The sequence below is a fragment of the Bos indicus genome, chromosome 1, assembly GCF_029378745.1.
Source record: "Bos indicus isolate NIAB-ARS_2022 breed Sahiwal x Tharparkar chromosome 1, NIAB-ARS_B.indTharparkar_mat_pri_1.0, whole genome shotgun sequence".
Lineage (NCBI taxonomy): Eukaryota > Metazoa > Chordata > Mammalia > Artiodactyla > Bovidae > Bos > Bos indicus.
Window position 1 is genome coordinate 45,258,401 of NC_091760.1, and position 12,816 is coordinate 45,271,216.

Below are 12,816 nucleotides of genomic sequence, written 5' to 3' on the forward strand. Positions count from 1 at the left end.
TTTATATATATATATATTTTTTTTTTTTTTTTTTTTTTTAAATATAATTTGTACTAACTCTGGTCTTCAAACTTAGGTTTCAAGTCCCCTCCTGATTCTCTCTGAGGCAGAATTCTCCCAGAGGCAGGTCTTTCCAGGACTTGTACACAGTTTTGAGACGTCAGCCCATCAGGCATCAGCACCCCCCTGGCATCTCAGGGCCACTGGAGTTTTTCAGGCGACCCCCAGCAGGCTGGAGGATCTGAACACCAAACTCTCCACCTCTTTTGTTTCTTTACCACTCGAGGAGTTTGACTGAAACACTCCTGGGTCAGTGAATGATGATATGTATTCCAGTTCCCTGCTCCATCTTTTCTTCTTTTCTGTCCTAGAGCAGAGGTTTCCTCCCTGACACAGGAGTGGGGATGTTCCTTGGGCAGAGAGACTTCCACTGAAGAGACACCATCTCTGCCTCTTGGCTTATTGCCTCCTTTTGTTTACTGACCAGGAGTATGGTTGCCTTCAGCTGTTCCTTTAGCATGGTCTCTAATGCTAGTCTGTGCAAAGGAAAGTCAGAAATTGCTCTCTGTGTGTACAGATCAAAGACCAGGCCATAGAACCTTACCTTTTCAATAGGATTTCAGCACCCCTCTCTCTCCCTCCTAGAAAATTTGAGACTGAAAGTTGCTCAAAGTAGTCTTTCAAGTTGGACCTTCAGTTCTCATCAGCTTTTTCTGTGATGACCCTACCAGTAAAGCAGTTAGGGTAGCAATCAAGACACAGGGGAAAAAAGCCCATTGGGCACTGGTGCTCTCACAAGGCACTGCAGTGAGTTTAAGGCTGATGGAAAGAGGGAGTCCACTTTCAAACAAAGGAGACACTGTTTCTCTGCGTGAAACATGCTCTCCTTGGATGTGTTTATTCACAGTAAACTTTTAATGCTGACAACTCTCCAACCTAAATCTTTAGCAACAGAACTTCAGTCCTGAGCTTCAGCTCATACCACCTATGTTGAACCCTAGTGTGAGTATTACCCGTCCAGCCTCACGGCCTGGCTAATATGTAGAGAACTAAGTCTGAGCTGCAGATAGTTCTACCACTGATCCCGTGTGAGGAGAAGACCCTCTTAACGAAACAAGGGGAGTGGGAGAGAAAAGAATCAGAGGGCTAGTTGAGGACCTGCACCCAAGGAGCCCAGGGACCTAGTGACCACGAGGAATTTTGACAGAAAAGAAAGCAAACTAGCTTTCCTAACAAGTTTCTTTGTGCCTTTAAATAGCATGTTGCCAAGTGATTTGAGGCCTTTTAAGAGCTTTGCTGGGAAATGCCGTTGCTATGAGAAGCCTTTATTTGTTTATTAGTTTGGTTTACAAAAAGCACCAGATGTTTAAAAACCTCAGGCCACATGCATAATCAAAATGACATCATTCAAATGCTAATGATAGCAAAGCCACTTCAAACACTTTCTCCCTAGCAGGGAGGGAGGCTGGCCTTTTCAAAACTTGAATACACCACCAAAAATGTTTTGCCATCTCTCTCACTACTTTTTTGTTCTACACGCCTCTTGAAGAATTTTCCCTGAGGTACAAATTTAAACCTTAGCCTCTAAAGGACTTGAGCCTACCCTGGGTGTCCTGATCCACAAACACAAATTTTGGCTTGCTGCACAATCTGTCTATATAGGCTCTTCATTTCCTTGGGTTTGTAAATTAACTATATTTGTTCATATTATTGAGTTATCTGTAAGTCATTCAGATCTATTTGTGTCAGTTTATTTCATAAATTACAACTATGTAGAGGGAAGGCTTGTTTTTACTTAGTTTCCAGCAAGATAAAACATACTGCTTGGTAAAGATTGGGCTAAATGAAATTGAATAGTCAACCATTTATTACCAACAAAAACAGCAATATTAGGTGTAGAGGTGGGGCTGAGAAGTGCTGAGACAGAGCCTTAACAAATTTTCTTTCCTTAGACTTTCCCGTGAGCAGGTTTCAAGGACAAAAAGCAGTTGTTCTTTCTACCCTGACGTGGAGTGGAGGCAGTAGCCTTTTCTTAGCCCTTGCCTATCTGGTGACAGGAGCTGTGACTTTGTTGGCCTCCTTTTCCATGATGGCACTTCACCTGAAGCTGAAAGAAAGGAAAACGTTCTTCCTCCAGTAGTAAAGTCAAGCGTTAAAAAGAAAAACAGAAAATACAGAAATGGACAGTGAAGTAATGGAGCCAAAGATCTCAAAATGGGTTATTCTACCAAGGGGAACTGGACTGACTGACCAAGTACTCTTCCAGAGAGATATGTAATAAGAGTTTCAAAGTAAAGATAAAGAAGGGGAGGAGGCATGATTAGGTATAGTAAAATGTCCTTGGAATGGGGAGGATAAATCATCCTTGAGCTCTAAACCAAGTCTCGGGTATTTATTTGAAGCCCTTGTGCCTAAAAATAGGTGAATGCCTAGGAGGGCAGCATCACCAGATGAGAGGAAGCAAACCTGGGGCCCCAAGATTAAGTGAGTCCTTTTAACCATCAGTCAGGCTCAGACCATGAGCCTTCGTTGGCTGGTTGAAATTATAGACTCCCCAGCAACAATTTTTGATCACTGAATTGAACAATCAGGGTGATTTTTGGAAATGGATTCATTCAATGTTCTCCTCTTTCTGTGGGTCAAAATGAAGTTTTCTTACTAAGAGTAAGCCAAGTGAAGGTTATGGCAGTAGTCCTCACAGCACCCAAAATACATCAATACACCAAAAAGAAAGTCTAGGAATTTTCCTAAAGCTACCCATGAGGCCAAAAGAGAAGTACTGAAAGTGACTGATGCTCTCAAAAGCTGTACCCAGCATGTGAGGGAGCAGCACAGTTCTGAAACTTACATCAGAATGACGTTCTCTAGAACGCGGGTGGTGATGCGGATTTTTGATACTTGAATTATACATTTTGAGGGAGTTGTTAGGGTCCATCTTAAAAGATTTGAAGTCCTGCTAAAGGCCACTTTAAAGGAGACTGAACAGCATGCAGCTGACCCTTGAACAGCACAGGAGTTAGTGGCGCAGACCCCCATGCCATCAAGAATCCACCTATAAATTTACAGTTGGCCATTAATACCTGTGGTTCTATCGATACATCCATGGATGCAACCAACTGTGGATCATGTAGTACTGAAATGTTTATTGAAAAAAATCCCTGAGTAGACACTTGCACTCCAAACCTGTGTTGTTCGAGGATCAGCTGTACTTGGTCAAGCTGGCAGGGCAGGAGACTTGCTAGATCTGCATAACTAGATAACCAGCGTACTGTAAAAAACATGTTTATATATTATTTTTATTTTTTGAGGTTGGGGGAAGCTTTACTCTATGGTGATTCTAAGAGCAGAATTTTCGTTGTTCTCTTTAGCAGCCAAGAAAGCATTTCTTTGCTGCAACTTTCTGTGTTCACCAAATGGTCAAGTACTTTTCCAAAAAAACCAGGTACCAACCACTGACCTCACCTGACCAGGTTGTGGTAGGCTGAGTAATGCCCACTGCAAAGATACCCACATCCTCATCCCTGGAACCTGTGAGTGTGACCTTGTACCCAGAAGACACTTTGTGTGGGTGTGTGCTCAGTCTCTCAGTCGTGTCCAACTCTCTGTGACCCCATGGACTGTAGCCTGCCAGGCGCAGGCTTTTTTCCATGGGATTTTCCGGGCAAGAATATTGCAGTGGGATCTTCTCAGGCATGGGATTTTCCGGGCAAGAAAGTTGGAGTGGGATCTTCCCAGGCATGGGATTTTCCGGGCAAGAATATTTTGAGTGGGATCTTCCCTGCCCAGGGATTGAACCTGCATCTCTTGCATCTGCTGCATGGGCAGGCAGACTCTTGACCACTGTGCCACCTCGGAAGCCCAGAAGACAGTTTGCAGTTGTGCTTGAGCTAAGGATACTGACATGGGGAGACTGTACTGGATTATTTGTGTGGGCCTAATGTGATCATAAGGGTCCTTATAAAAGTGAGGCAGGAGATCAGAGGAGTAGGGGGGACGTGTCTATGGAATCAAGAGGTTGGGGTGGTACAAAGAAGGAGTTGTGATCCAAAGAACGCAAGCAGCCTCTAGAAGCTGAAAAAAGCAAGAGACACAAACTGCTAAAAGTCCTACTGACACCTAACTTTGAGAGCTCGGACCTCTAGAACTGTAAGAAAATTAATTTATGTTGTTTTTAGCACAAGTATGGTAAGTTGTTACAGTAGTGATAGAAAACCAGTATATTAATACCATGGACTAGCAATGCTCTGGTCATCTGAACGATTGTGGTTTCTTGAGCTTAGGTGACCTGTCCAGGTCAGAGAGCTAGGAAGGAACAGCGCTCACACAGGAACCAAACCCAGCAACTTCAGACTCTGGGCTCTCGCCCCTTCAGTCCACACTCCTCAGTTATGATGTTGATTGGAAAAAGTCATGAAGACATCTGTTACATCTCAGTCTTGTTTGTCAGCTTATAAAGTGCTGTATTAGTCAAGGTTCTCCAGAGAAACAGATTGGAGATGTGTGTGAGTGTGTGTGTGTGTGTGTGTGTGCAGGGAGATTTATTTTCAGGAAATGGCTTTCATGATTATGGGGGCTTGGCAAGTGCAAAATCTGATGGGGAAGACTAGCAGGCTGGATATTTAAGAAATAGTCGCAGTTCAAGCCAGAAGACCATCTGCTAGATCTCCAGGAGGAATTGGTGTTGCAAGTGGAGCCCAAAGTATGTCAGCTGGAGAATTCCTTTGTTCAGGGGAGGTTAGCACTCTGTACTACAGGCCTTCCATTGACTGCATGAGACCCACTCACATTATGGAGGGCAATCTACTTTACTCAGTTGACTGATTTAAATATAAATCTCGTCCCAAAGCAGCCTTACATGCTTGCCACATCTACTGAGCCTGCATGTTCTAGAGCCTGTGCTCCACAGCTAGAGAAAGCCTCAACGAAGATCCAGCACAGCCAAAGTGTGAATAAATAATTTTAAAAAACAGCCTCCCAGAAGCATCCAGAACAATGTTTGGCCAAATATCTGGGCACCATGGCCCAGTCAAAGTGAAAGTGATGGTCTCTCAGTCATGTCTGACTCTTTACGACCCCATGAACTGTAGCTCACCAGGCTTCTCTGTCCATGGAACTCTCCAGGAAAGAATACTGGAGTGTGTTGCCATTTCCCACTCAAAGGGATCTTCCTGACCCAGGGACCAAACCTGAGTCCCTGCATTGCGGGTTAATTCTTCACCTTCTGAGCCACCAGGGAGGCCCAAGTAAACTGGAGTAGGTAGCCTATCCCTTCTCCAGGGGATACTCCCAACCCAGGGATCGAACCTGAGTCTCCCACATTGCAGGCAGAGTCTTCACTGTCAGAGCCACCAGGGAATAAAAGTGTAGAGTTAACCTTTATTGGAAATTTAACCAATTACACCCCTGCCTTATGTGACAAATCCACGATGCCAAGGATACCAAAACGAGCCAGCTGGGGCCATGGTCTCAAGGGACTGTTCTCCCATGGGTCTCTCTGTCCTTCCAATCCCATTTGCCCAACTGAGCGTGGATCCCACACTCGCCTAATGTGGGTTTCACGCAGCTTGCTAAGATGTCAATCTGGCCTCAGGACTGAAGAGAGACTATGCCCCACTCAGGACAGCATCAGCCTCCCACCCCCGCAGTGTGATCCCAGAACCCCAAAGTCCACACTAGGCACACAGAGGCGTTCTTAAATTGATAAAAAACGTAATCCTTCCCAGCCTGCACTAAAGTCTTTGTTGCAAAGCCTGGGTTTTCAGCTGGTTTCTTTCATGTAGAGGCTTTATTAACCAAGTGTTAATAAAGGAAAACCAGCTTCAGACAGCTGCTGGTGGTTTTCCTTCACAGGACCACGCGGCAGCCTGCAGTTGTCAACATTTCAGCCTCTGGATATTCCTAAGTGGTAGGACAGAAGAGCAGATTTCTTGCGGCTTCTCTACTGGGTGCAACACAGGGAAGCCCATGCCCCTTTCTTGCTGCCACAAGTCACTCACGCGCTCAGCCCAGGGTCCCACTCCTCAGCACTGGCTCGTGACTCTGTAGCTAAATCAGCCTTAATTTGGCAAATAAGCGCAGCACCTTGAAGTCTTTATCTCTACTAACCAGGTTTCACAGAGAAGGCAATGGCACCCCACTCCAGTACTCCTGCCTGGAAAATCCCATGGATGGAGGAGCCTGGTAGGCTGCAGTCCATGGGGTCGCTAAGAGTTGGACACGACTGAGAGACTTCACTTTCACTTTTCACTTTCACGCATTGGAGAAGGAAATGGAAGCCCACTCCAGTGTTCTTGCCTGGAGAATCCCAGGGACGGGGGAGCCTGGTGGGCTGCCATCTATGGGGTCGCATAGAATCGGACATGACTGAAGCAACTTAGCAGCAGCAGCAGCAGCAGGAGCAACCAGGTTTCAAAAGCCTTCATTCTGCTTTCACCTGTTTACAGTGTCCGTATCTTTGACACTTCTTAGATAAATGCATTATAGGATGAGCCATGTTTTATCTACACTCCTCCCTGCCCGGCCCCCCACCAGTTCCCTTAAAATAGCTAGCTATCTGGTAAATGATTAGAAGAAAGAAGGTCAAATTATGAGATTTGGATTGCAATGACTCAGTAGCAAGCAAAACTTCTTTAGGTGGGGGTAAAACTTTTCCTGCAAAGGGTCAGGCTTGTGCAATGTCCCCATTGTAATCCTGTAGCAATCAGCAAGATGACTCAGAGCCACTCTGACAAACGTAGAAACTCTTCAAAGTCTGGGGAGTGAAATATTGTCTTACCCTGAATCTTCCTTTTCTGATTAGAGTGGAGCCTGTCTCCTGCTTCCAGAGACAGGATCCAGTTTTCTTATTCATTCTCACCACAGTTAGAATGGAAAAACTGAAGTCATTGCTCTGATGGTAAGGAACATCTTGCGGCACCCACAGAGCCAGCAGTCTGCACAGACAGGCGTGGGGGTGCTTTTCTGTATGGAAAGAGCTTCACTCCACTGAAACAAATGATTTTTAGTGCAGGCTAACATGGCAGAAATAACTTAGAGTCTGTCAATTTTTTTTTCTTTTTTGTTTATAAAGATTTCTCTGTTTCTTTCTTATAATCAACATCCATGGGTTGACCATAAAAATATATTCCTGAGTTTGAGGTCAGGAACTTTCTTGAGAGGTCGGGGAGATTCCAAATGGTTTGTGGAAACTAGAGCCACAAAACTCCACAAAGTAGGTTGGGGTGGACAAGACAAGCAGTACCTCAGTTTAGGGAAGATGAGCAAATCTTTTGGATTTCCATCTTTCTTCTAAAGCTGAAAAATAAGCTCTCCCCTGATGGGGGAGAAAGAGGGGAAATGAAACAAAGAATTGAGGATGTATCTGGTCCAATTAGAAGTCGCTACCTACATTACTGCATTTCATCTTCACAACAAAGGGATGAGACAAATCTGTTACCGTCCCATGAATCACTTCCCTTACCCTTCTTCCCTCCTGTCAAAGCCCACCAGATATATTCTTTGCCTTTGGGTAGTAATGGCCAAGGGACCCAGTTCTGACTATGGGGCATAAGAGAAAGACTCTTGGTGGAACTGGGAAAGGGAGAGCTCTCTTGTCACTTACCTGCCACCTACTTCCTTTATATAAATGCGGTTGTACAAGGACATGAGGGGCTTCCCTGGTGGCTCAGAGGTTAAAGTGTCTGCCTGCAATGCGGGAGACCTGGGTCCGATCCCTGGGTCAGGAAGATCCCCTGGAGAAGGAAATGGCAACCCACTCCTGTATTCTTGCCTGGAGAATCCCATGGACGGAGGAGCCTGGTGGGCTACAGTCCATGGGGTCGCAAAGAGTTGGACACAACTGAGCGACTTCACTTTCACTTTCACAAGGACATGATCCCTGGAACTGTGGCAAAAGGTAAAAGATTTGAGGGCTCTAAGTTTTCATACTGAGGATGGTGGAATGAAGGATGGAAAGAGCTTGATTCTTTTTTATAAATTATTTTTATTTGAAGAATAGTTGATTTACAAGATTGTATTTGTTTCAGATGTACAGCAACATGATTATTATATATACATCTATATTTTTAGATTATTTTCCATTATAGGTTATTACAAGACATTGAATACTGTTCCCTGTGCTTCACAGTAAATCCTGTTGGTTATCTGTTTTATGTATATTAATTTGTGTTAATCCCTACGCCTAGTTTATAATCTTTGATAACCATTCATTATCTTCTATGTCTGTAAGTCTGTTTCTGTTTTATATATAGATTTATTTGTATTACTTTTTCTAGATCCCACATATAACTGGTATCATATATTTGTCTTTGTCTGACTTCCTTCACTTAGTATAAATATTTTCTAGGTCCATCAACACTGCTGCAAATAGCGGTATTTCATTCTTTTTAACGACTCACTAATATTCCACTGTATATATACCACACCTTCTTAAGCCAGTCATCTGTTGATGGGCACTTGGGTTGTTTCCATATCCTGGCTATTGAAAAGCTTTTAAGTTTTTTTACAATAATCTTGGCTGTGCAAAAGCTTCTAAGTTTGATTAGATTTCCATTTGTTTATTTTTGCTCTTATTTCTTATACTTTAGGAGACTGATCTAAGAAAATATTCTGGTTTATGCCCAAGAATGTTTTGCCTATGTTCTATTTTAGGAGTTTTATGGTGCCATGTCATTATACTTAGATCTTTAAACCATTTTGAGTTTATTTTTGTATGTGATATGAGGGAGTGTCCTAAATTCATTGATTTAAATGTAGCTGATTTCCAACACCACTTGTTTCCAGGCTTCCCAATGCCACTTGTTAAAGAGACTGTCTTTTCTCCATTGTGTTCTTACCTCCTTTGTTGTAGATTAATTGACCATAGGTTTGTGGGTTTATTTCTGGGTTATCTATTCTGTTCCATTGATCTATATCTCTGTTTTTGTGCCAATACCATGCTGTTTTGATTACTGTAGCTTTGTAGAATTGTCTAAAGTCTGGAAGGGTTATGTCTCCAGCTTTGTTCTTTTTGTTCAGGATTGCTTTGGCAAATCTGGATGTTGTGTGGTTCCATATAAATTTTAGGATTATCTGTTATAGTGCTGTGAAAAACGTCATGGGTACTTTGATAGAGATTGCAATAAATCTGTAGATTTCTTTGGGTAGGATGGCCATTTTAACAGTATTAATTCTTCCAATCCAAGAGCATGGACTATCTTTCCATTTATTTGAATCATATTCAGTTTTCTTTATCATTGTTTATAGTTTTCAGTGTTTAGGTCTTTCACCTCCTTGGTTAAGTTTATTCCTAGGTTTTTTTTTTTTTTTAATGCTGGTGGTGGCTTTTTCTTGGAGGGGGGCACATCACACAACTTACAGGATCTCAGTTCCCCAGCTGAGGACTGAATGACAGTGAAAGCCCAGAATCCTAACCACTAGACCACCAGTGAACTCCAGTTCACACCAGTGAACTGACAGTTTTAAATGGGATTGTTTCTTTGCCATCTCTTTCTGGTATTTCATTGTTAGTGTAAAGAAATGCAACAGATTTCTGTATGTTAATCTTGTATCCTGCTATCTTGTTGAATTCATTTGTTAGTTCTAATGGTTTTTGTGTTGAGGCAAAAACCTGGTCAGATGACAAAACAGGTGTCATCCACAGATAGTAGCAGTTTAGCTCTTTCCTTTCCAGTTTGGATACCTTTTATTTCTTTTCCCCATCTGATTGCTGTGGGTAGAATTTCCAATACTGTGTGGAGTAGAAGTGGTGAGAGTGGGCATCCTTGTCTTGTTCTTCAATTAGTGGGAAGGCTTTCAGCTTTTCACCTTTGAGTATTATGTTGGCTGTGGATTCAATGTAAATGGCTTTTATTATGTTCAGATATGTTCCCTTTATACCCACTTTGGTCAGATTTTGTTTCTATCATGAATGGGTGTTGAATTTTGTCAAATACTTTTTCTGCATCTATTGAGATGACCTTGTGGTTTGTGTGTGTGTGGTTTTTTTAAAGAGCTGGATTCCTCATGATATTTTTGAGACCACTGATTCAGTCTTGAAACTACCTACCTCTAGAGACTTTTCATGTGAGATTTTTTTACCCACTTTCAGATGGATATTCTATGACTTGCAGCCAAAATCATTCTGATAGATAAAAATGTGATGATTTCCATATTATTGCACTAGATGTGTTTCATCTGGCCAGAAAATTATATTGCTGATCAATACAGTGGAAACAGAGTGTAGTTGCTCTCTAATCTGTTGAAAATCATCTCTTGTGCGGTTCTGCAGTTTTCAGCTTAGTGCATTTCCTCCTCACTGTCCATGTTAACAGTCCCCATGAAATGACCATGAACCACAGATGGTAACTTTACAGTCTATTATTTCTTACGATTCAGTTGCTTAAAGATTGGCACCAGTCCTTAAGCATTAGTCTTATAATTTGGCTAACACTCTTCCTAGCAAACTGATAGAAGTTCTGAGGCTGATACAATATATGAATCTATGATTATTGTCTCCTACCATGTTGATGATACCAGGGTCCCGGTTTAGAATCTTTCTGTTATTCATAATGGCTACTAGCAAAGCCATCAGTTACATTTAAGCTTCCCTTCACAAATACATGTTTTATACTGAATGACATTCTCAAAAAGACAAAAATAGTGGTTCAAGGAAGGGGAATAATAATAAAAGAATAGAGTGCAGGAACCGTTTGGGGGTAATGGAAATGAGCTCTTTACTGATTGTGGTGGTAGTTGCATGACTCTGTACCTGTATTTATTCCTAAGACTATACATGCCCCATACTGTACCTGATTACTATGTAATTATTTACAAATTAAATTCATCCCATTAAAAATAGTTTCTAGCCAGTCATTCATATTAAGTCCAAATTGATTTACTGTTTTATATAATTATTAACAAGAAAGAGGATGTGCTATAGTTGGCTCTTGTTGAGCTTAAGAAAAACAGTAACTAGGTAAGGAAAGGGAACACCTAGATCTGATTGCTGTAACTGACAACAGTGGTTGGTTTCACTAAGAAATGTGGAAGAGAACAGAGTTTCAAGAAATAAAGCCACAAGTTCTTAATTGCTGAGGCCTTTCCCAGTTGGAGGCCGGGGGTGGAAGAACAAGAAAAAAAGCCATTTCCCTTGTTACAGAATCTCAAGGGTCTATGATTTCAACTGATGTAGAAAAAAAGGCATTTGAAAAAATTCAACATCTTTCCTAACAAAAACACTCAATAAACTAGGATTAGAAAAGGTTACTTCAACATAGTAAAGGCCGTATGTGAAAAACTTAGAGCCAGCGTATCCAATGGTGAAAGATCAGGAATGAGGTAAGGATGCTCACTTCCACCACTTCAGTCCAGCATCGTGGCTTCCCAGGTATCACTGGTGGTAAAGACCTTGCCTGCCAATGCAGGAAACGTGGGTTTGATCCCTGGGTCAGGAAGATCCCCTGGAGCAGGGCATGGCAACATGGTGCTAGAAGCTCTACTTAGAGTAGTTAAGCAAGATAAAAGAAATAAAAGGCATTCAAATTGGCAGAGAAGTAAAATTATCTCTGTCGGCAAGTACTAAGATCCTATATGTAGGAAACCCTAAAGATTACACACACACACACACTCTCTCTCTCTCTCTCTGTTGGAACCAATAAAAGAATTCAGCAAAGTTGCAGAATACAAAATCAACACACAGGAGCTCTCCCGGTAGTCCAGTGGTGAGGACTCTACTCCCAGTGCAGAAGGCATGAGTTTGATTCCTGGTCAGGTAACTGAGATTCCCACATGTTGCATGGTGCAGCCAAATACACACACACACACACACACAGATACACATGCACACACATACATACCACACACATACCCTACATACACACAGACACACACACATACAAGCACAGGCGCACACACACACCACACACACAGATATACACACGTGTATACAGACACAAACACCACACAGACATACACAGACACACATGCACACCAAACACACAGACACACAAGCACATGTATATACAGACACATACACACCACACACAGACACACACCACACACACATACACACACGAGCACACACACACAGACACACACCACTCATGCTTTAAAAAAAATTAGTTTTGCTTCTATACACTAGCAATGAACAGTCTAAAAGGAGATTAATAGAGCAATTCAACTTACAGTAGCATCAAAAAGAACGAAATACTTGGCAATAAACTTAACCAAGGAGGTTAATTATACTTGAAAACTACAAAACATTCCTGAAAGAAAGGCACCAATAAATGGAAAAACATCCCATGTTCACAGATTAGAAGTTTTCATATTTTTAAGATGTCAATACTACCCAACAAGATCTACAGATTCATCATATGTCTTAGATTAATATCCAGAATATATAATTTAAAAATGCATCCTAACAACAAAAAAACCAACAATCCAATTTTAAATGGGCAAAAGACTTGAATAGACATCTCTAAAAGTGTACAAATGGCCACTAAACACATGAAAAGATGCTCAATATCTAATCAATAGGGAAATTCATATCAAAGCCATGAGATTCACTTCACATCCATTAAAATAGTTATTGTCCAAAAAAAAAAAGGCAGAGTTACAAGTGTTGAGAAACATTGAAGAAAGTAGAACCCATTGCTGGTAGTAATGTAAAATGGTACAGCTGCTGTGGGAAATGGTATAGTGATCTTTCAAAAAAATAAAAATAGAATTACAAAATGATCCAGCAATTCCACTTCTGGGTGTAAATACCCAAACAAGCAAGAACTCTATCAGATATTTGTACACTCATGTTCATAGTAGCATTATTCACAATAGCCAAAA

At 41.7% G+C, this 12,816-nt stretch overlaps 1 protein-coding gene across 3 annotated transcripts in view; it reads left to right on the top strand.

The window, feature by feature from the left end:
• The window catches only part of LOC109565637 (cell cycle control protein 50C), a 37,143-nt gene extending 25,021 nt beyond the window's left edge, over positions 1 to 12,122 (top strand). Inside the window, exon 8 of one of the 3 annotated variants that reach the window (XM_070787086.1) lies at positions 1,953 to 12,122. In XM_070787086.1, coding sequence (XP_070643187.1) covers positions 1,953 to 2,140 — 188 coding nt within the window. In that variant the 3' untranslated portion in view covers positions 2,141 to 12,122. The remainder of the gene's footprint in view (positions 1 to 1,952) is intronic. The other 2 variants (XM_070787078.1, XM_019969576.2) reach the window with 2 other exon arrangements.
• Positions 12,123 to 12,816: the final 694 nt, after the last annotated feature.